At 47.0% G+C, this 24712-nt stretch overlaps 1 protein-coding gene and 1 long non-coding RNA gene across 5 annotated transcripts in view; both read left to right on the top strand.

Moving 5' to 3' along the window:
* The window catches only part of EVC2 (EvC ciliary complex subunit 2), a 157777-nt gene that overhangs the window by 14977 nt on the left and 118088 nt on the right, over positions 1-24712 (top strand). For all 4 annotated transcript variants that reach the window (XM_081494598.1, XM_081494416.1, XM_081494322.1 and 1 more), the window contains 4 exons: positions 2219-2287; positions 4118-4304; positions 6906-7015; positions 11951-12004. In XM_081494598.1, the coding sequence (XP_081350724.1) occupies positions 2219-2287; positions 4118-4304; positions 6906-7015; positions 11951-12004 (420 nt within the window). The remainder of the gene's footprint in view (positions 1-2218; positions 2288-4117; positions 4305-6905; positions 7016-11950; positions 12005-24712) is intronic.
* LOC145507645 (uncharacterized) lies at positions 15780-19421 on the top strand. Its single transcript, XR_014054995.1, has 2 exons — positions 15780-15980; positions 16476-19421. It is a non-coding gene; the product is annotated as an uncharacterized LOC145507645 (long non-coding RNA).

The raw sequence follows: 24712 nt of genomic DNA, 5'->3' as shown, positions 1-24712 counted from the left end.
TCATTGGATTTAGGGCCTGGCTAAATCCAATCCACCTGAAATCCAGAATGATCTCATCTTGAGAGCCTTGGCTTAGTTACATCTTCAAAGACCACTTTTCCAAGTAGGGTCATGTTTCCAGGTTCTGGGCTTCAGGACGGGCTGCATCCAGCCACCGTGGTGGTCATTATCTTTCCAGTCCGTGCTCCATCCCCCTCCTGTGTGTCTTTGCCCAACAAGCTGCGTTTATCTGATCGTCATATGCAGGATACTATGTGGGGATCTGAAGACTAGAAAGCCAGATGCCTGCCCTCAAGGACTTGCTGGGGTCCTGGCATGTCAAAGCATGAGGGTGGGGTCATGGACAGAGACTTAACCAGAATCAAAGGCCTCAACAGCTCATGTTGCTGCCTGTGGTCAAAGTATTCTCAGAACATCACTTCTGCTCTCTGCGTCTTTGTTCATTTCTATACAACATACAATGAGAGAGTCATGCTCTGGAGAAGGTGTGTGCCCTACAGGAGAATCATAGCATATGGAGCTATACCTATCCCATCTATACCTATATCTACCTATACCTATCCTATCATAGCATATGGACTTATAACCAGCACACTGCCTAGGTAGAGTCCAAGCTTCCTACCTGTGCAGCCTTGGGCAGGTGGTTAACCTACATGAGCCTTAGTTTCCTCATCTGTACAATGGGAGAAATAGAGTTCATGTGTGTACAGAGATGGGCATACGCCTGACACTTGGGAAAGACTAGCCATTGTTAGGGTTATTGGTATCACTGAGAACTGCTTTGGTCTGTGATTCAGAGTATGGCTCCACCCACAGCAGATGAAGGTGGGCGGGGCAGACAGTGGGGATGCATGGCCTGGGGGCAAGGATGAAAATGAACAGGTATCAGCTACGTTTACAAGGAGCAGTGGAGCTGGCCTCCAGTGGGTGAGCCCTGGCTTTCAACTGGTTTCCAGAGGAGATGTCATGGGGCTGTGTGTGTGTGAGTCGCTCAGTCGTGTCCAACTCTTTGCAACCCCATGGACTGTAGCCCGCCAAACTCCTCTGTCCATGGATTTTCCAGGCAAGAATACTAGACTGGGTAGCCGTTCCCTTCTCCAAGGGATCTTCCCGACCCAAGGATCAAACCCGGGTCTCCTGCATTGCAGGGAGATTCTTCACCACTGAGCCACCAGGGAAGCCCCTCATGGGGCTGGAGGAGGCCAATCCTGGGTGGATTCTCTACCGGTTAATGAGAGATCCAGCTCGCAAGAAGCACCCCAACACACCATGGTCCGTGTGTGTTGCTGTGTGGCTTGTGTACCCCACTCAGGACATGTGCGTGCTCAGTTGCTCAGCCATGTCCAACTCTGTGTGACCCCATGAACTGTAACCCACCAGGCTCCTCTGTCCATGGGATTCTCTAGGCAAGAATACTGGAATGGGTTGCCATTTCCTCCTCCAGAGGATCTTCCTGACCCAAGGATCAAACCTGCATCTCCTGTGCCTCCTGCATTGACAGGCAAATTCTTTGCTACTAAAGACCCTGTTGTTGGGAAAGATGGAAGGCAAAAGGAGAAGGAGGCGGCAGAGGATGAGATGGTTAGATAGCATCACTGACTCAGTTGACATGAATTTGAGCAAACTCAAGGGAACTGTGAAGGACAGGGAAGCCTGGCATGCTGCAATCCATGGGATGGCACAGAATTGGACATGACTTAGCAACTGAACAACAACAAGGCCTGGGAAGCCAGGACATGTGAGCAGTCCTCAAAGGATTTTTCCATAGCTCTGCTCACATTCCTTCTGCTGAAGTGTCAGCCCTGGTTCGCTGAGTCCCTGTGACAATGATGTCATTGACACGCACCTCAGAACAGGACATAGCCCTGTGTCATCACATGTCCACAGTTTTCTTTATTCATAGGTTTTAAGTTCCAGTTCTGTAAGACTTAAAAAAAAATCTTCAGGGTCAAAATACGTGACTACAGAAGTAACCCTTCTACCCCTTCTTTTACTTATTTATTTTTTGGCCACATCCCACAGCATGTGGGATCTTAGTTCCTGGATCAGGCATCTAGTCTGCACCCCCTGCATTGGAAGCATGGAGTCTTAACCACTGGGCAGCCAGGGAAGTTCCTCTACCCTCCCCTCACTTTTAAAAGTTCATCTTGTACTTTTATTTAACATGTGTAGCATGAAATATGTTTCATTTTCTAATAAGTTCTATATTTTATTGTAGCATGGAGACATTTCAAGAGACTTTCAAGGGACTTCAGAGAATGGAGTAATTTTTCAGAAATGTGCAGTGGTGAGTGTTCATCGGTGGTTTATACTTAAAGAGAAAGTAATTGAATTTGTCAAAAACAGGTATTAGTAGAGTTATGTATTTAAAGAACTGGCAGATCACATGGCTGTCTGCCCGTGTCTGGACATGGGTGATGAAATGACCCCCAGGAGTCTCATATTTTATCTGGAAACACCAGAATAAGATATTTTGGTAACAATCACAATCATTACTGAAAATCCTCTGTGATTATTTAAAATGAGAAAGAGAGTATGTATTTTCTCCCAGATTTTAACACTGGTATGATGCCAACAGTTTACAAATTTATGTAATGTCTTTTAAGTCTCTGATTCTTACTGATCTCACAAGATGACTTTCACGCGATCCTTGTGTTGAGGGTCCCCAAGATCATCGTCAGGTTCAATGGTTCCCTAGAAGGACTCAGGGAACTCAGAACAGCTGCTCTACTCACAGTCACTGTTTATTACAGCAGAATGATGTAGATTATAGTCAGCAAAGCCAAGACCTCGTAGGACAGAGTTCTGGGGAGACCAGGCCCAAGACACCTGGTCTTCTCCTGGTGGAGCTGAAGGAACAGCAGTTAATTTTCCCAGCAATGGTGTGTGACATCACCAGGGAAGCTCACCCAAGCTGTGGGGTCCAGGATTTTTATTGAGGATCCATCATGTAGGCATGGAGCACTCATGTCCCTGACCTCAGTTACTCAGATCACCTGAACACAGCTTGGCTCAAGGCCCCCACCATGAATCACATGGTTAGCACAGACTACCTGGGGTGGCCCAAGGCCATAAGTATAGCAAGACGCTCTTACCAGACAAGATATCCCAAGGGCTTTAAGGGGCAATCTCTCAGGAGCTGGTCCTCTCTTTGGGATAGGTGGGGTTTGGACAGTTCAGATCTGCTTAGCTAACTGTGTGCTGCACAACTGTCATTGCAGCCCAGGCCCTCGGCTCTCTTGCTTCCCTTCCTGGAATGCAGTTGGAGCTACCAGTTTCTCATGCGTCCTCCTAGAAATGTTTCCTGCTACATGAGTGTAGTTATGAGTGTGTGTGTGTGCCCATGTGCACATACATACAGATACCTTCTTCCTTCCCCTTTTTACATAGGTGACAGTACCCTATACACCAAGTTTTACAGTTTGCTTTTTTTACTTATTACAATCCAGAGCTCACTCTTCTTGGGGGTGTACATGGCTTCCCTCTCTTTTCTCAGCTCCTCTGTCTCTTTCAGCAGTGCTGGGGTAAGGGAAGGGCAGGAATGGTAGGAAATAGGCTTTGAGAGAGGGAGCAGGGCAAGGTGGCAGAGGCCAGGTGGGGAGCCAAGCTGGAGATGGGCCACTGGCTTTGAATAACTGAGCTGTGCAAACACATGGGTGGGCCGAACCCGGAAGGCGACTGGCCAGGAGACAGGAGACCAGCTCAGGGCAAACTTAGAGATCGGATGGCGGTCAGAGGCCCTGGACTGGCTGAGACTGAATCTTCAAAATAATAGATTAAGAAAGTGCCGCAGTTTGTTTTTCTTGGTGACCCCAGATGTGACAATCTCCCCTACTGTGGTCCCATGCATGGATGTTTTTTCATCCAAGTTTCTCTGTGGTTTCACTGCATTTCAGGGTCCTGGTTTCTTTGAAACGGTCTGAGCAATAACTTGTCAAGCGGGAGTCAAAATTCTCCCGGAGCCTTTGAAATCAGACCTGATGAATTCTAGAACCTTTGTGAGACTGTAATCCCTTCCCTCTGCCTACAGACCGAGTGAGTGCCTGTCGAGCTGGGGCCTTGCGTTGGGAAGTCGGGCTCACCAGCGCGTCTGGCCTCACTTCCCCTCCTGTCCTAGGTGTCCGTGCAAAGTGAGTGGCCATCAGCCCATGTGCGACTGTTTGTGAACAACACCAGGACACCCACGGCCGCCAACCTCTCCGACCTGCTCTTACTCGACAACATTACTGGCCTCACTGTTAGGGAGTCGGCTGGAAACCAGACCTCGAGAGGCTTCCAGGCTTTCAGGAAGAAGTTTCTGCAAGGTAATAGCCACGTACACAAAGTTAAGTGTGGGACATGATGGAGATGCGTACAGATACGCACAGAGCATGGGATGGGCAGCAGGCATCTTCTCAGACATGGGACTTGTGTTCATGCCGTTGATCCTCATGATGGAATCTGCTGGTGGGGCATCAGAGGAGGAGACCCCTGCTCAGTTTCTGCAACCAGGAAACTGGTTTGTCACTTAGGTTGAGGGAGGTGGGATTTAGGGAAGGAGCTTTTAAAATATACGTATTCAAAGTTTATTACAAACAATTTCAAACTTACACAAAGAGATTATAGCGAACCCCACTGTATCCATCAGCTGGATGATCAAAATGACCATCATTCAGTGAAATGAAGAGCTTTTTTGGGGAAGTGCTGGACAGACAGGGGAGGGGTTTGGCATCAGCCCAGGAAGTATGCTCTTGACATGTTCAGCTGTGTTCATGGGAGTGACTCTGCTGCTAATTAGCTCCTGTTCAAAGCATGACACCATCACTGGTTTCAGAGGTGTGTTTCCTGAAGTGAGCTTGTCATTGGTTAATTAAGGAGATTTAAAACCAATTCTAGGGGTTTCCCTGGTGGCTCCGAAGTAATGCAGGAGACATGGGTTCAATCCCTGATCCATGAAGATCCCATGTGCGCAGAGCAACTAAGCTCGTGCACCACAACTATTGAGCCCATGCCCTAGAGCCTGGGAGCCCGGCTACTGAAACGCATGTGCCCTAGAGCCCATGCTCCACAACAAGGGAAGTCACCACAATGAAAAGCCCACACACCACACCTAGAGAGTAGCCCGCTAGCCGCAACTAGAGAAAAGCCTGCACATCAATGAAGGCCCAGCACAGCCAAAAATAAACAAATAATTTAAAAAAATAATAATTCTGGGATGCAGTTTTACTCTGACTTCAGAGCTGTCAGTTTTCCTAGGAAGGTGGGACTTCTTTTATTCTGAGAAGGTGCCTTGTCTACAGATGTAGAAACTAAGATGATGAGGAACTTGCCCAAGGCATAGGGTTGGAAGTCAAGGCTGAGACAAACTCAGTCTGACTTCTCCATCCACCCCATACCCACGATGCTATAGTACCTCTCACAGGCCTGGGACTCTTAGTGACCTGTCCACGTTGCTCAAAAATGCCACCACTCTTTCTGAGTCTAGATGAAACCTCAGAATCCATCTTAACACCATACTATTGACAGAAGCTGTCAGTGGAGTTGGTCTGCAAGTAGTGATCTCTTTCCTGGCCCTGGTTTAAGCAATGGTGTAAAAACCATCATGGTACATCCCAACCAAGTGATCTTCAATGCCTTTCTTCAATGATGCAAAAATAAATCCCCCCAGTTCTTAAGCCTGTGCTTAGAGACGGGAACTTAGGGCTGAGAGCAGAGCCCAGACTTGATCTCAGACAGAGCTCCCTTGACTCCTGGCCATTTCAGAGCTGTGTGGCCTCCAGAAATCACTGCATTTCTCTGAGCTGCAGACATGGCATGTGTCCCCCAGCTTCACACAGTCACTGCAGAGTCTGAACGAGGCAACATGGCCTGGCACTCTGCCTGCCTCTCATTTTTTTGCTCCAGTGACCTTGTGTAGTTCATGCTCCTACCATCCCCAACTGGGCACTTTCCTCCCATGGCTTGGCATCAGCTCCTACTCTTGTGTCCCACTGGAGGACCCTTCTCTGCTCCCCTACCCCTCCCACACTTCACCTGCTCGGAGCCAGGACCACATACTTCACCCATGAACTCGCTGACTTCTGCTCTTGACACATGCGCTCTGCACATCCCTGAACCTCAGCCCCTGCAGCTGTGAACTGGGGGTGCTGTGACACCCACTTCTAGGAGTCCTTCTAGGGAGAAGGGAGTTCCCCACCCACAACTCCATAGCCCATTGGTTCACCCTGGGGTGTGACCTCTCCCTATAGCAGAGCGCCTTCTCCTAATAGCTGGCGTTTCAGTCCTGGCTTCTTATTAAGGGAAGCTTTGAGTTAGAAACCCTGTCTTCTAGGGAAGCTTCTCTGTAATTAAGGACCAACCAGTGACCATGAGATTGGAGGGGACCCTCCATGAGCCCGAGTGACCGTCTCCACTGCCCTCTCCCGGGCCTGGTCTGACACTGCCTCCCTATACCTCATGCTGGGCTCCCAGGACCAGGCTGCCTAAAGGTGTCAAAGTGGCAGCTAGTGTCGCCCAAAAGTTAGTTCTGTAAAGACTTTTCCTTCATTGTGTGAATAGGATTAGTGGGAATAAACAGGTTCCCCACCTGGATTCCAAACAAAACAGAAAGGTTCTGGATTTCCTAGGTATGTGAGCTAAATACATCCTGAGTTAGGAAGGCTGACCCGCCCAGCCCCAGGCATTTCTGGATGGGTTGGGGGCCCAGGTAAAGCTCCTTGCATCTGCTGACAGCCCTTCCAAGTGAAAGCAGAGTGGGCCCAAGAGCACGCCTGCTTGATTTACTCTCTGTGCTAAAAAGTATGTGAGATCAAAGGGGCCCTGGCTGCCGCCGTGGGCTCTGATGCCGCCGCCGCCTTTGGACAGTGGCCGTGTCTGGGGTGCGCAGGGGCCCCGCTGCTGATTGCACATGCCTTCTCTCTGAACAGTCGGAGACTCCTTCTTGGTCAGCTACACAGCTTCACTCGAGGCCAGAGACGTCGGCAGTGGAGACATCCTGCTGCTTCCTGCCCAGCTCTCCTTCCGGAGTTCGTCACCGGTATTGTCTATGTTACTTGTGGTTTCTGTCTCATCATCGTTGTTTCAGAAACCTTGAGCCCATTATCCATTGTTCATGCTCTTCTTCCTTCCATCCTCCATTCATTCAGTGATGCCGAATTCTGGATTAGTGAATGGGCCCTGGAATCTCACACACTTTACCATGAAGCAGGCTCCCTTTTAGCTCCTTGTAACCTCTCTGGACCTGATTATCGAGATATGTCATCCATAGACGTTAATTTCTTTTTTTGCCATGGTCTCATATTTGTTTATACATTTCTACATAGGTTTTTTTTTTTCTTTTTTTAAAATTTATTTACATAGACGTTAATTTCTCATCACCATGTCTTGTGCATAATAAGCACTCAACCATATACCTTCTATTGGTACTGGTTTGCTAGAGCTGCTGTGAAAAGGTACCGCAGACCAATTGGCTCACAAACAACAGAAATTTATTCGTTCACAGCCCTGGAGGATGGAAGTTCAGGTCAAGGTATGGGCAGGGTTGAGTCTTCCTGAGGCCTCTTTCCTTGACTTGTAGACAGCTGTCTTCTCCCTGTGTCCTCACGTGGTCGTCCCTCTGTGTGTGTCTGTGTCCTAGTCTCCTTATAAGGACACTTGTCAGGTAGGGTTAGAGTCCACTGTGATGGCCTCGCTTTACCTTAATCACGTCTGTTAAGGTTCTATCTCCAAATTCAGACACATTCCGAGATACTGGGGTCAGGGCTTCAACTATGGATTTTGGGGGGATATGATTCAACCCGTAACCCCATTACCATTAGCATTTTCATTTTCCATTCACTTTTTTGTTAATCCACGTAGGTGGTGAATGTGGTTGGTGCATGGCCCATGCTATGCGCTCTGCACCCCTGGGGATACAGAGAAGGAGATGTGTCCTTGTCCTCACGGAGCCTGTGCTCTAGTTGTGTGTGTGTGTGTGTGTATAAGTTGCTCAGTTGTGTTCTATTCTTTGCAACCCATAGACTGTAGCCCACCAGGCTCCTCTGTCCATGGAATTCTGCAGGCATTTCCAGTGTGTAGCCATTCCCTTCTCCAGGGAGGTCTTCCCAGCCCAGGGATCGAACCTGGATCTGCTGCATTGCAGTTACTCTGGTCATTTTGTTCAGACTGCAGCCCTAGAGGAAGTACTTTTCATAACAGATGTGGAAAATGAGGCTTCCAGGGTAACTACTCCAGGTCATATGGCAAACCAAAATCAGACCTCGCAGCTGCCAGCTCCTTCCATCCAAGGCTGAGAGGTCTATGTGCGGTGTTTCTGCTGCAATAAGAAAACTAATCCTGGATAAAATTAAATAAAATGAAAGATTCCATAAAGGTAAAGACCAGATATGAGAAAGCCATATGAAACTGTCAGAAAAGACGAATGTCTCAGAAAACAGTTAAGTGCAAAGTCAAGAATGAGGACAAAGAAGGATAAAAAAAAAAGGGAAATAAAAGGGCCTAGAAAAAAATACCATTTGAATTTCAAAGGACAGAAAACCAAATATGCTAAAATCAAAATTTAAGGTAAGGCAACAGTCAGAAACCTACAGTGAGAAACGCAGAAACCCAGTGAAATCAAAAGCTCCCTGGATAGGGGCATTAGGACTTTACGCCAAGGCGGCTTCACACCCCCCAGAAAAGCCTGGGGAGGCTGGTGCGGCTGTGGGAGGCGTAGAGTCGGGGTTCCCTGGCTGTCACCCCTAACGGGTCCTGTCCGTGGCTTTGCTTGGCGCCTGTGCGTGTTGTATCAACCCCATCACCCTAGTAACTGTCCATCCTCCCACTAGAATGTGGCTCCTTGAGACCCCATTGGTCGGTCTTGTTCCCAGTCTGTGTTCCTGGTGCCAAAAATAGAGCCCTGCACACAGTAAGGTGCTCAGTAATTACTTGCTGAGTGAGTACATGAATAGATCAGTGAACTGATGATTCTTGGGCAGGTGTGTGTGTGTGTGTGTGTGTGTGTGTGTTTTAACTTCTCTGAGCCTCTGGTTTCTCATCAATAAAAAGGGAGACCGTCCTGTGTCTCCGGTCTCTTGTGAGGATAAAAGTGATGATTTTATGCTTGCATGTGACTCAGTTTCCTTCCCATTCCAAGCCTTCGAGAGCTCTCTCTGGGCAGTTTTGTGGACACAGTGGAGATTCTAGAGCTCCAGACTTCATGGTGTGTGTTCTAGGCTCCTATCTGCTTGCATTAGACTGTCAGCATCACTTTCCTTAGACCTGCCTTAGAAAAGGTTCCTAGAAAGCTCGGTGTTTGCTGAGCGGATAAGTGCTGGATAAGGCTCCTATGCCTCATTCTCTAATTGAGTCACCCAGTTGGACTTCAGAGTTTCTTTGGGTGACTCCCGGGCCTTCCTCTAGGAAGGAGAGAAGGTCCAGTGTGTTTGGAATTGAAAATGATCCAAGTCTGAGGGAAAATCTTGTGAACTCCACAGAAGAACATTGGTCTACTCTGCTTCTCAGCTGTAAAGAGGCTCACACTACAGATGGGAGAATAAAGGAATTATTTAAAAATGCAGGTGCCCAATGGGATGAAATCCTTCATGTTGGCATGGACTTGGTGTCTGGTACTTCAGAGGCCGAAATGCTGCCCTCGCTGTGTTTTCAGAACAGTTCAGTGTCTCCGAGTTCAAATGTTCCCACTTGAGAAATGAGGGGAGGGTCGAAAGATTCCCTTCAAACTCATCTCTTCCAGTTCTGGCATTTTAAAATGGTATGAGAGCATTAAAAATAGTTACCATATTCTAATCCTCCACACAGGAGGGAGGTACTGTCAGAAATGCATTGTGTTTGAGTCTGGAAACTACTTTCTCAAACTCACACACAGGCATACACACATGTATACACATATGCACATAGATATAGACGCATGCACCTCAAATTCATACAAGGGTGCATGAGACAGGACAGAGATGCAACGGAGGTCAAGAGGGAAAAATCTAGAGCATTCATCTCCAGTTCCTTACCGTATATGGCATAAACATCCTGTCCACCTTGTAAACCATTACTGGATCTCACATGCTCCTTGTTTCCTGGCTTCAGTCTGTGCTCAAAAACATGTTTCTTAAGCCTTGAAGTTTATATAGTGGATGTAGGCTGATGGTTTCTGTTTTGCAAAGAGATGGAGACAGGCTGTGTAGCACACTTTCAGCCCCTCTCTGTTTAGACCTTGGGTGTCAAGAAACAGCAAGGAGGGACCCAGAGGGAGAGAAGAGAGAGAGGAAGCCAGCCTTCGAACCCACTAGTTCAGAAGACCCTGAAACTCATGGGGCACCACAAATACTCTGAAGCACCTACGATTCAGGAACAGAAAGGGCCAAGTGATTGCTACATAGGTGTCTCTTCTTTAAAGACATGTGTGTGTTTTAATTTCTGTTGTTGTTCATTTGCTAAGTTTGTGTCCAACTCTACGACCCCATGGACTGCAGCATGCCAGGCTTCTCTGTCCTTCACTATCTTTTGGAGTTTGCTCAGATTCCTGTGCACTGAGTGGGTGATGCTGTCTAACCATCTCATGCCCACTTCTACTTTTGCTTTCAGGCTTTCCCAGCATCAGGGTCTTTTCCAATAAGTCAGCTCTTTGCATCAGATGGCTGAAGTATTGGAGCTTTAGCGTCAGTCCTTCCAAAGAATATTCAGGGTTGATTTACTTTAGGATTGACTGGTTTGATCTCCTTGCAGTCCAAGGGACTCTCAAGAATGTTCTCCAGCACCACCATTTGGAGGCATCAATTCTTGGGCGCTCAGCCTTCTTTATGGTCCAGCTCTCACATCCATTTTCCTCCTTAAAAAGAAAGCTTAAAAAAAAAACAAGAAAAAAAGAAAACTTGTAGCATTTTGATTTCCCTCCATCAGCTTGTCCTGCTGGCCTGTGATGGGCATGGGATGCCCCAGTGCTTCCAGTATAGCCGCCATAACAACTGCAGGACATGGATCATGGGGTTTCCTGCCTCAGGTGGACCATCGCTCAGGTCAGGGGAAAATGCCTCTAGAGTGGCCGTGATAGAATTAAACAGGGGTTGCCTAGCTCACTGGAGTCTGGCTCAAGTCTCTAGGCCAGGTTATCTACAATGACACAGCCACCACCATCACCACCTACTACACCCAACAGCACTCATCCTTTCATAGCACCCCTCCCTATAGGCCAGGCACTCTTGTGATTCATCCTCACAGCCAGCCTACAAGATGAATAAAATTCCCATTGTACAGATGAGACAATGAGGCACAGAGAGGTCAGTCCTTGTCCAAAGCCAGAGTGCTGGAGAATGACGAAGCCCAGCATGAACCTGCATAATTTGCTTCCTTCCACTCCTCTGCACTGCCTTTCAGTTGCAAGATATGCTGCCTCCAGCCACAGAAAGAAGCATGTTCTCGTGTTGGGTCTCCTGAGATACCACGAGGTTGGACAGATAGCAGTCATAATGCTCACCTTTCATTCCCTATGTTTTCTAAGCAGAGGAGTATTAGAAAGTATGGGAGTGGATGTTTAGGGAGTTGGGCCTTGGGGGGTCGAGAGCCCTGAAATGAGAGGGACCTCACTGACGTCAGAGCCTGCAGTTCTCTCTCCTTCCTGCAGGGGGCAGACCAGACCCTGGAGGGGAAGGGTAGTTGCTCAGGGCCATTCCTTTCCCCTGACCCCACCCAGCCTCAAGTGTTTCACCACCCGGGTATGACGCCTGTGTTTCCCTGGCAGTTAGGGAAACTGGTGTCTGGATTTCACACACGCCTCCGGGAGAGGAGGCATCACAGTTCCACAGACCTTTTCCCCCGAAGACTTTAAGACCACCACCAGCTCTGATCACTCCCCCCACCCCCGATGGTCAAGAATCCACTGTAGCTCCAGGTGGGTGGGTTGGAAGCAGACCACATGTTACCCCGTGTCTCAGATGCCAAAACCAGTTGACTGAACTGCTTTCTTTGTGCTTTTTTCTAGAACAGAACCCAGCTAAAAGCCCCCTTCTCCATAACAGCAGAAGAAAAGATTGCGGTAAGAGAAAACCTTTGACCTGGACACCCGCATTACGCCCCCAGTGCGTCTCTTTCTGTCTGTGGTCTGTGGTCTCTTGCTGTCCTCAGAGCCCAGGGCAGGGGCCCGCCACTGGCCTTAGCCTCCTAGACCCGAGCCGAGGCTGGGGGCTCCCTGTGGTCTGGGGTTCCCCAGTGTGGCCTGGGGGCTGTCTGGCCAGTTTTCTGAATACCCCTTCATCTGGGCCAGATGGATTGGTCACTGCCTGGGACGAGCTTGAGGCCCCACCCACCCATCTGTGGATCTGTTCTGCAGGCTGGTACTTGCCCTTCGGTGTTCACCGGTGGCCAGTGGCTGCTCCATGTTTTGTGTTCCCAGAGCTTCCCAGGGCCTATAGACCTGCTTCTGCGGTCCACCATGAACACTTCTCCCTTTTTCTTCATCATTCACTCACCCACAGCTCATGCATGCATTCATTCACGTGTTCATCAAGTGTTTATTCATCATATAAACACAGTCCATGTTTCTTAAACCCCCAGCGCGTGCATACTAAGTTGCTTCGGTTATGTCTGACTCTGTGACGCTATGGACTGTTAGCCCACCAGGCTCCTCTGTCCATGGGATTCTCCAGGCAAGAGTACTGGAGCGGTTGCTGTGCCCTCCTCCAGGGGATCTTCAAGACCCAGGGATCCAACTCACGTCTCTTGTGCCTCTTGCATTGACAGGTGGATTCTTTACCACTAGCACCACCTGGGAAGCCTCCCAGTCATTACCAGGCCAAGGAGGTTACCTTTGCTGAATCGTGACGTTTTCACTACAATCTTGGGGGATAGACTGAACATCTATTTCTTATATGGGGAAACTGCGGCATGCCCAGGTCAAGGCATTTGCCCAAGGTCATATGACCGTGTGTCGGACCCCCAGGTGCCGGGTTTCCCTAGGAGGACCCAAAGCACTGCACACATTGTCATACTCAGGTTGATGTGTGATAGCGAAAGGATGCAGAGAAGAATTAGCAAAGGGAACAGACATGCGGGACGGGCTCTGGAGACACCAGGTACAGGCTTGCTGGGTTCTCTCCCAGTGGAGACACGCAGGGCACGCTGAATTCCTCCATCATGGAGTTGTGACATCACATGTGAACTGCTGTCCATCAGGGAAGTCATTAGAGACCCAGTTCCTGGCACCTCCCAGCAGGACAGCCTGTGTTGAGTGTAAACCACAATGTATGCACAGAAGTTTAGGCCCTGTGAGCCCCACTTATCAGGGGATGGTGGGAACCCTCTGAAATCCGAGTTCCCAGACACTAGCCATGGCCCAGCATCTGGAGCAGGCCTCCCAGAGGACGGAAGACTTAGGCCCGCTGTGTGAGCGCCTTTCTGCACAGCTGGTGTTAGAACGGGATTTGAACCCAGGCCCTTTGGCTCCAGAGCCCTGCTGTTGGGCAGTGGACGACACTGCCTCCTAGCAAGCACAGAAGAGGCAGGAACAAAACCCGAGGCAGGCACACAGGTGTAGACAGTTCTCCTGGCTGGTCCTTGCGTCCCCCACTGTGCCCTATATTGTGGGTGGCCCTCAACAGGTAAAGATCCCTGATTGGTCTGATTGTCATCATTGCCTGTGATTGCCCCTCAGTGGAAGAGGTAGCTGATGGCTGCGTGATTGCAATAAAGGTCAGAGAACATTCATTTAATCAATATTTATGAGCCATTCCTCCATGGCCTGATAGCTCAGTTGGTAAAGAATCTGCCTGCAATGCAAGAGATCCCAGTTCAATTCCTGGGTGGGGAAGATCCACTGGAGAAGGGATAGGCTACCCACTCCAGTATTCTTGGGCTTCCCTTGTGACTCAGCTGGTAAAGAATCCACCTGCAATGCAGGAGACCCCGGTTTGATCCCTGGGTTGAAAAGATCCTCTGGAGAAGGGAAAGGCTACCCACTCCAGTATTCTGGCCTACAGAATTCCATGGACTTTATAGTCCATGAAGTCGCAAAGAGTCGGACACGACTGAGTGACTTTCACTTCACCTCCATGGCCCAGACCCTCTCATGAGGATGGAGACGCACCATATCCAGGTCTTCAGGGCTGCCTCTGGCTCACGCATTGCCTTCAGGAGAAGCAGGAATAGGCGGCCCCTCCGGCTGCAGACAGCAGGGCTCTGGAGCCAAAGCACCCAGGTTCAAATCCTGTTCTAATACCAGCTGTGCAGAAGGGCATTCACACACAGGCCTGAGACTTCTGTCCTCTGGGAGTCCTGCTCCAGATACCTGTTCAAGATCCATGGGTACAAGGCTAGGCAGTGGAGCAGTAGGTTGGATTTCAGCCCCACTGGTCCCTGAGCCAGGTAATCTCTGCCTGTGGACCATGTTCATGAAGGTCATTATCAAGTGGAGAGATGAGACATGTGTCAGTGATGGCCCTAGAGTGTTGTGGGGAAAATAAGCTTTTACAGCAGAAGCCTGACTTTGAATCCCTGTTCCCCTACTGACCGTATGTGACACTGGGCATGCTACTTACCTCCCTGGACTTCAGCATCCTAGCTATAAAATGAGAATTATATCAATACCTGCTTTATAGAGTGATAGCCAAAGTAAATGGGTTGAAGCAGGCAAAGTACTGAGCACAGTGCCTGGCATTCTGTAAGTGCTCAATAAGCCTCATCAATATTATGAAACATGCAAACAATACTGTTGTGCAACTGTTCTGTATTAATTGTGTGTAAATGTTGTGTATCAGGGTCTCAAGCTCAGTTTCCATGAGAGTCACACCAGTGCTGCAAGTGTGTGAGTCAGGCCTATGGAAGATTCTAAGGTGTAGTGGAGCCTGCGGCAGCCTGGAGATTCAGACTGCCCATCACCCACCATCCATCCCCCCACGTTGCCACGTTAAACAAGAGGAAAAAAGCCAAACAGTGTGTATCAGCTGTGACTGAATTTGTGAGGTTGTAGCCTGACATATAGATCATAGATGCAAGTGGTACTGACAAGGTGCAGGGGAGCTGAGTGGACTGGGTGGATGGCAGGCCTCTTGGAAGAGGTAAGAGTTCAGCTGGATCTTAAAGAAAAGGCTTAACTAAAGATGGAGGAGAGGTCTCTAAAATATGCAGCTGAAGATCTAACATCAAGGTTAAGCTTGTTTTGACTGTGGGTTGGACATGAACCAAGGTTTACTGGGTGCAAGCACAGTGCAGAGTCAGGCACAACTGAGCAACTAACACAGACACACAAGCACAGTGCCTGCATCATTAGGGTGCACGTAATGGCCCTTGCCAGGCAAAGTGTGTGAGCCACCAGGGTTGGCCTGGGCACCTGCGGAGGTAATGTTGTTATACTAGGAACATGTGTTGCTGAACAGGAGAGCTTGGCAGTGAGGTATAAGCTCCTCTGAAATTTTCATCAAGCAGGTAAAACAATATTGGATTGCCCAAAAAGTCTGAACTAACGTTTTGGCCAACCCAATACAAAGTAAAGACATTAGGTAACCCATTATGTAAACTGGGATCTGCAACACTTGGAAGAGACCCTGTTACTTCCATAATTTTTTATTAATTTCTTGAGGGTGAAACTGACATCTGTCAGCTAAGGCCCCAAGAAGTCCTCTCTGCCTCCTGGATGAACAGAGAGGAAAATAATCACTCCACCCTATGCTGGACATTGAGTGCAGGGGTTCTTTAAAAAAAAAAATTGTTGAAGTATAGTTGATTTACAGTGTTGTGTTAATTTCTGTTGTCCAGCAAAGTGACTCGGTTATACATATATATTCTTTTTCATATTTTTTCCATTATATTTACCACAGGATATTGAATATACTTCCCTGTGCTCTATAGGAGGACCTTGTTTATCCATCCTGTATATAATAGTTGCGTGGAGGTGTTCTGATTCACTCCAGCTTCTTATAGTAAAGCTGGGCATCCTGCCAGGCACTGGGAGAACAAGTCACCGTTATTTTACTCCAAGGATCTGGATCTAATCAAGAGTGAGAAATTTAAACCAATTGGTATGTCATCCAAGTTCATTTAGAGTGTAATTCCTGTAAGAATAATAGTGGAATTGGGGGGAGGAATTGATCAAATCAATCAAAGTTTCATCTGAAAATAAAAATTTGTGAGGCTAGATGAGAAACTGTTGAAATAAAGAATAACATGGAAAATTTGCCATATTAGATATGAAAAATTAGAAAGCTGCATTAACACTATATGCAGGTCTTGCAAGAGAAATTAGACCAGTGGATCAAAATAGAGTATCTACACATACGTGTATCTGATAAAATGATATTTCAACTCAATAGGGAGAGCATGTTTCATTCATTAATTTGGGGAGCAATTGACTGGATCTTCTGGAAGAAAAATGAAGATGAATTCCCTCAATAGATATAAATCTAAATAGATGAAACAGTTTGTAAAAAGTAAATCTTGGTTAATATGCTCTAGGAAAAAAAAACATTGAGGAAAATCATGGATATTGTCACTCTGTTTATTTAACTTATATTCAGGGTACCTCATGTGAAATGCTGGGCTGGATGAAGCACAAGCTGGAATCAAGATTGCTGGGAGAGATATCAACAACCGCAGATATGCAGATGACACCACCCTTATGGCAGGAAATGAAGAGGAACTAAAGAGCCTCTTGATGAAAGTGTGAAAGTGAAGGAGAAAGTGAAGGAGAGTGAAAAGGCTGACTTAAAACTCAACATTCAAAAAACGAAGATTATGGCATCCAGTGCCATCACTTCATGGCAAATAGATGGGGAAACAATGGAAACAATGAGAGACTTTATTTTCTTGGGCTCCAAAACCACTGCAGATGCTATCTGCAGCCATGAAATTAAAAGACACTTGCTCCATGAAAGAAAAGCTATGACCAACCTAGACAGCATATTAAAAAGCAGGACATTACTTTACCTACAAAGGTCCATCTAGTCAAAGCTATGGTTTTTTCCAGTAGTCATGTATGGATGCGAGAGTTGGACTATAAAGAAAGCTGAGTGCCAAAGAATTGATGCTTTTGAACTGTGGTGTTGGAGAAGACTCTTGAGAGTCCCTTGGACATCAAGGAGATCCAACCAGTCCATCCTAAAGGAAATCAGTCCTGAATATTCATTGGAAGGACTGATGCTGAAGCTGAAGCTCTGATACTTTGGCCATCTTATGCGAAGAGCCTACTCACTGGAAAAGACCCTGATGCTGGAAAAGATTGAAGGCAAAAGGAGAAGAGGGCGACAGAGGATGAGATGGTTAGATAGTGTCACCAACTCAATGGACATGAATTTGAGCAAACTCTGGGAGATAGATAGTGAAAGACAGGGGAGCCTGATGTACTGCAGTCCTTAGGGTCACAAAGAGTAGGACAGGACTGAGTGACTGAACAACGATAGCAATGTCTTTATGATATATTGTTGTTGTTCGGTCACTCAGTCATGTCTGACTGAGCATATAGGTTAAATAAGCAGGCTGACAATATACAGCCTTGCCATTTCCTACTCCAGCTCTTTATGATATATACAGAGCTCCTGTTAATTTATAAGATAAAGAATGCCTCTGTAAGTAGCTATGTATGATATGAGAATTTCTCAAATACAAGGATTTACAATATGTACCCTTTAGCACAGCGGAGGGAACTTGTAACTCTGCTGGCAAAATCATGTGACTTTGGGTTTCACTCAGAGGGCTTCCCAGGTGGTGCCAGTGATAAAGAACCTGTCTGCCAATGCAGGAGACACTAGAGACACAGGTTTGATCCTTGGGTCAGGAAGATCCCCTGGCGTAGGAAATGGCAACCCACTCCAATATTCTTGCCTGGAAAATCCCATAGACAGAGGAGCCTGGTGGGTTATAGACCATCGGGTTGCAAAGAGTCGGACACGACTAAGCGTATATGCGCGTGCGCGCGCGCGCACACACACACACACACACACACACACACACACACACACACACAGAAGGCTGGAGGCATGCAGTGACATTTCATCACATCTGCCTTCTCCATGTTGCATCTTGTTTGGATGACTACCCCAGCCTCCTGCCTGTCCAGTCCTGCTTTCCTCCAACCCCTCCTCCTGAAACACCAGCCTGCTCACTTTCTATTCTGGAGGGGCCCCCACTGCCTGCTGATAAAGCCCAGTTCCCTTAGGTGGTATTTGACCTCTGCTATATCCCACTGCCATGGCGTTCCTGTGTTTCCTGCTTTGCTCTGGTTTTACATACGCTGATCTTTTCTTTCCTGTCTTCTGGGTAGCTCGCATACATCCTATGGGAACCCTGACCAACTTTCTCCACCTCCGTGATTCCTTCACATCTCCCAAGCATGCTGGTGGTACCCCTCGCTGGGATCCAGTGGCATTGGGACATCCGATAAACCTTGTCACTCTGTGACTTTGAGATTATTCCCCTTGTTAGCACTTAATACATTTTTATTGACATCAGAGTAGAATTTTTGCCCAGGGAGAGACTTTAAAGATACCTAAGGCAATGGCACCCCACTCCAGTACTCTTGCCTGGAAAATCCCATGGATGGAGGAGCCTGGTAGGCTACAGTCCATGGGGTCGCTAAGAGTCGGACACAACTGAGCGACTTCACTTTCACTTTTCCCTTTCATGCACTGGAGAAGGCAATGGCAACCCACTCCAGTATTCTTGCCTGGAGAATCCCAGGGACGGCAGAGCCTGGTGGGCTGCCGTCTATGGGGTTGCACAGAGTCGGACACAACTGAAGCGACTTAGCAGCAGCAGCAGTTTTACTTCCTCATTTGAAAATAAAAAACTGCTAGGTCCTGAGAGGCTCTGGGAACTGGCCAAGGTCCTGAAGCTTGATGCCAAACATTAAGGAATGGAGTCATGCTCTGTGGTTCTACAATCCAAGCCTTGTTCACTAGATTGTAACTTAAAAGCTCTGTTAGTGTGTGTGAATATCTCTGTCTGTGGTTACCTCCAAGTTCTGGCCCCTGCCAGAATTGTGAGAGTTTCTGCCCTCAGAGCTGCCCCTCAAGGGCTGTGGGACAAGGATCAGCAAGTTGCTGACCCCTCTGCTTCCTCAAGCAGTGGAAGGATCTCAGTGAAATTACTCCTAAAATCTCTTCTAGGGAAATCAATATGGTCTCCCTTTCAAACTCTTTCTGGTTTGGGAAGGGATGGGATTTAATGTATGTCCACTGTGAACATTTTAAAGAAACTACCACTCTACATGCACACATACACACACACACACACACACACACACACACACACACACAAACACAGACAGACACAGGGAGAAAATTAGAAGAATTACTTCCTAGCCTCACCGCCAGAGATAACCATTGTTAACATGATAGTTTCTTGCTTTCCACAAGTCTATGAATGCATTTCTTACATAATTGAAGTCAAACTGTATAAACAATTTTTCCTCATGCTCGTGTAACTTTTTATTGGATTTTAAGCATTTAAAGCATTTCTTTTTGAAAGTCTTTTTTTTGTCTGGCATTGCTCTTCATAAATAATAGTGGTGAAACTCATCAAAGGAATCTTCTACCAGCTAGTATGTGATTAAAGAGGTGGTAATAACAGATGATTCTTTTCCAGAGATGAGAAGGAAAGTTAGTGGGGATGCTGGGGATGGGGAGGCTGGGGTCACTGAGTCACCTCCTTTTCTTTATTCTTAGATAATGAAGTTTAAGATAAATAAGCTCTTTGAAATCTGTGCTTCAAATGATTAGTGGAATTTGTCTGCAAGATTTTTGCCCTTATTTTACAGATGGGGAAACTGCAGTTTAGGGAGGGAGAGGCTCTGGGTTCCCCGGTGTGGTGGGGGCAGAACTGAGAGCTGAACTCCCAATTAGGGCCTCAGTTCAGTCGCTCAGTTGTGTCCGACTATTTGAGATCCCATGGACTGCAGCAGGCCAGGCCTCCCTGTCCATCACCAGCTCCCGGAGCTTACTCAGACTCATGTCCATTGAGTCAGTGATGCCATCCGACCATCTCTTCCTCTGTCATCCCCTTCTCCTCCCACCTTCAATCTTCAATCTTCCCCCAGCAATTAGGGCCTAGGTCCATGGTATTTATGAGTATGTTCTATTGCTTCTCACAGCCTTGTTTCTGGTCGTCATCATTTCTCTCTGGAGTGTGGCATCCAGGTTTTGCCTTCCTCCAGGCTGAAGCCACACAGCCATGATCTGACCATGTAACTTCCTGGCTTAAAACCCTGCTGTGGTCCCCCATAAGCCCATAGTCTGATGTCACAAATCACTAACCCATTGTGTTGGACCTGGGCTGTGTCTCTTGCCACCTGCAGGTCCTGCTCACGCCCTTCTATCTGCCTGGCTTGCCCTCCTCCTGGCCTGGCTCATTGCCCTCTGCCCACAGTCACTTCTTGGAAGGTCTTCCTTGTCCTTTGAGCTGAGCCAGGGGCTGCCCCTCCTCCCACCCCAGTCCTCAGGTTTTCCCCCTCGCCCCAGCCACACATGTCACCCCACCTACTCCAGAACTCTTGCCTGGGAAGTCCCATGGACAGAGGAGCCTGATGGGCTACAGTCCATGGGGTTGCAAAAGAGCAGGACACGACTTAGCAGCTAAACGATAACAGCAAAGATCAAAAAGGAATTACTTGGCCTCTCGTGAGAGATCAATGAAAATGTTGATAGTTAAGCATAGTTTTGAAAGGACCGTGAAGGCTTTTGGCCAGAGACTCAGGAATTCTAAAATTCTGCCCTACTAGTCACACCCTGAAAGGATGAGCTGGGTGCTCAGAGAGTATTAGGATGTTCACAGTGGCACAATCCCCTGACAATTCAATGCAGGGCTCCTGGTAAAAGGCCAGGCTGGAGATTGAGCCCTATGGAGGCAGCTGTGGTGTGAAAGCTATTAGTCTAGACCTTGCGGGGTGAATCCTGGGTCTACTGCCTACTAGCTCTGTGACTTTAGGCCATCTATTTAACTCACTTGTGTTTGGTATTATTATTTGAAAATATGGATTAAAGTAGTGCCCACTTCATAATATTGCTGTGGGGAGTGAATGGATAATGCTTGTAATGCCCTTGGAACGATCCCTGGTGCTCAGTATCTGGTCAATACATATTAGCTACGATGATGGTGGTGATAATGGTGATAATGATGTGGCTGGTGGTGATGTTAAAGGTGATAATAATGATGGTGATATGAGTAATTTTAGGGAGCTTCTTCCTTCCCATAAAACAAAATCTTGAGAGTCATTCTTCTTTGGTCATTTATATGGAGGAGGAAAGTTGAAGAGTGGAGGCACTGTGGGCAAGTCAAGGGAGCAGGATCTTGCTTAACTTAGCAACACAGATAATGAAGAAAGTTGAAAAGAAGAAAGTGAGAGTTGTGAGTGGGCTTGCCCCAAGGAGGCAGTCTTTACCTAGGTGTACTTATCACCTCATATTGGAAAGTAGAAATTGCAAGAGAGAAGGAAAGAAAGATGGTGTGGTCTGCAGAGCTGGCCTGGCTTTGTCCTCTTCCTAAATACAGGCATTCATTCCTGCAGCTGTGTTGCTGTTAATAAATTAAGCTCCTGCTCCCCACACTGCCTCTGCTCTTCAAGTTCTCTTGGCCACACGACTGATCAAGGAGGGCAAGATCTCAAGGTGGAAATTCGGAGAAGGTGGAGGTTGGAAGAAGAGGAGGAGGCAGGTGGCCTGTCTCAGCTGTTCTACTTCATGAAGTAGGAAAGGCAGGGAGGGAGGGAGATTTTGGTTGGGAGAATGAGTTAGTTCGGTTCCTGCCTTTTTTAGTACATTGATCCTGCCTGCCTAAAGTTCTGTCCCAGAATTTTTTTCTGGCTCTCATCCATCATGTAAGCAACTTCTACCATGGTATGGGAGGTTGGGACTAAAAATGTGTTTAGAAAATCAGACAGCCCCCTGGATGGTAAGTGGTCTGATGGACTAGGGGAAAACACAGACTTTGGAGTCAAACAGAGCTAGCTGTGTTGCTCTCTAGCTGTGGACTTTGATTAACTATTTGAACTCTCTGCATCTCCATTTATCTCTCAATGGAAAGGGGATAATACATCCTGCACCAGATTGCTGAAGGTTGATTGAATGAGATAAAGCACTAGCACACTTTGTTCGTTTCCTGAGGCTGCCGCAGCAAATGATCACAAAACATAGAACAACAGAAACTTGTTCCCACACCATTCTGGAGACCAGGAGACTGAAATCAAAGTGTCGGCAGGGTTTTGCTCCCTTCGAAAGCTCTAGGAAAGAATCCTTCCTTGCTTCTGTCTAGCTTCAGGTGGCTCTTGGAAATCCCTCCTTTGTGGTAGTTACATCACTCCCATCTCTGCCTCTGTGATCACATTGCCTTTTCTCTGTGTGTCTGTCTCCAAGTTTCCATCTCCTTATAATGATACCATCACTGGGTTTAGGATCCACCCTAATCCAGTATGGATTGGGCTTCCTAGGTGGTGCTAGAGGTAAAGAATCCGCCTGCCAGTGCAGAAGACATGAGACGTGGGTTTGATCCCTAGGTTGGGAAGATCCTCTGGAGTAGGAAATGGCAACCAAGTCCAGTATTCTTGCCTGGAAAATTCCTTGGGAAAAGGAGCCTGGCAGGCTACAGTCCATGGGGCTACAAAGAGTCAGACACGACTGAGCGACCAAGCACAATCCCATATAACCTCATCTTAACTTGATCATGTCTACAAAGACCTTATTTCAAAATAAGGTTACATGCAGAGGTACTGGAGAAGGCAATGGTGACACACTCCAGTACTCTTGCCTGGAAAATTCCATGGGCAGAGGAGCCTGGTAGGCTGCAGTCCATGGAGTCGAGAAGAGTCAGACATGACTGAGTGACTTTACTTTCACTTTTCACTTTCATGCATTGGAGCAAGAAATGGCAACCCACTCCAGTGTGCTTGCCTGGAGAATCCGAGGGACAGGGGAGCCTGGTAGGCTGCCGTCTATAGGGTCGCACAGAGTCAGACACGACTGACATGACTTAGCAGCAGCAGCAGCAGCAGAGGTACTGGGGGATGAGAATTTAGTATATCTTTGTAGGCGATACAGTTCAACCCCCTACAGGTACCTAGCCCAGGGAATGGCATATTGTAGGTGATCAAATGTCATTAATGTCCTTCACCTCGCCATTCTTCTTCCTGCAGCTGAAAAAAAAAAAAGTTTGCTTTCTGTGAAAGAAAAAACCTTGAAAACAGATCACTGATCTATAGCCTTTTGTTCTCTTTAGACACAGACATTTTGTCTCTTTTCCATCAGTATTTTGATATAAGCTCTGTGCACTGCTTTTCATATGTATTGATTTTTTTTTCCCCCTTATCTGGTAGGTACACAAATCAGGGCTCAGAGGGCTATTGCCAGTAAAAATGGAGAGCTTGCATTTCAATTTGGTGCTAATCAGAATGTAAGATTTCAAATCAGAGTGTTTGCATCTGAAAACAGAATGACCATCTCTGACCATCTCTGATAACAGCCTCTGTGGACAGAGGCTGATTCATAGGTGAGTCATATGTGGCAACATGCTTGTATTCAGGTTTCAATAAACCATCAGGACCAAAGCTCCTGGTTCTGACATAACTTGGCTTTGATTGTCTAGAAGGTCAAGTTGGCCTTGTTCCTATGTCAGATAAATTTAACCTTAACTACATACAGGCTGCATTGGGATCCCAGGAATGGGTTACTTGTCTCCCAGCTCCTAAATAATGTGTTAAATGTTCCCATAATCTGCAACCATTGTTTTAATTGAAGTGTATTGATTTACAATGTTGTGTTAATTTCAGGTGTACAGCAAAGTGATTCAGTTTTGCATATATATATTCTTTTTCAGATTCCTTTCTTTATAGTTTATTACAAAATATTGAGTATCTTTTCCTGTGCTGTTCAGTAGGTCCTTATTGGTCATCTGTTTTATATAGATTAGTATGTATATGTTAGTCCCGAACTATATATCTCTACCCCCCTTACCTCTTTGGTAACCATAAGTTTGTTTTCTATGTCTTCAGGTATATTTCTGTTTCATAAATAAGTTCATTTGTGTAATTTTTTTAAAGTGATTCCACTTTCAAGCTAAATCATGTGATGCTTGTCTTTCTCGGTCTGATTTAACTTCACTTAGTATGATAATTGGACTTCCCTGGTGGCTCAGAGGTTAAAGCGTCTGCCTCCAATGCAGGAGACCCGGGTTCTATCCCTGGGTCGGGAAGATCCCCTGGAGAAGGAAATGGCAACCCACTCCAGTATTCTTGCCTGGAGAATCCCATGGACGGAGGAGCCTGGTAGGCTACAGTCCATGGGGTCGCAAAGAGTTGGACACGACTGAGCGACTTCACTCACTCACTCAGTATGATAATCTCTAGATTCATCCATGTTGCTGCAAATGGCATTATTTCATTCTTTATTAGTGGCTGAATAATATTCCATTGCATGTATCTTCTTTATCCATTCATCTGTCAATGGACCTTTAGGTTGCTTCCATGTCTTGGGTATTGTAAATTGAACATTGAACGTTGGGGTCTGCAGCCATTGTGAATTAAACTTGCTGTCATGGGTTGGCTTCTCTGGAAGCAGGTGCTGAGATAGTGTTTGAGAAGAACATAGTAGCCAGTGTGCAGAAGAGTTAACATAGCTGGCCTGAGATGGCTGTCCTTAGAAAGGCCGGCTTACAAGGTGAGCCCTTGGCTGGCATTTGGGAACTTGGATTTCAGGAGAATCCTGACCATTTACTGAACTAAGAGTGGCTCACGTTGCCTTAAGTGTTCTTATAAACAATATATTTTATGTTG

This window comes from Giraffa tippelskirchi, chromosome 1 (genome assembly GCF_054371585.1).
Source record: "Giraffa tippelskirchi isolate mGirTip1 chromosome 1, T2T-mGirTip1v1.2.pri, whole genome shotgun sequence".
In the NCBI taxonomy this organism is placed as follows: Eukaryota; Metazoa; Chordata; class Mammalia; order Artiodactyla; family Giraffidae; genus Giraffa; species Giraffa tippelskirchi.
This window is presented reverse-complemented; position numbering and strand designations above follow the sequence as displayed.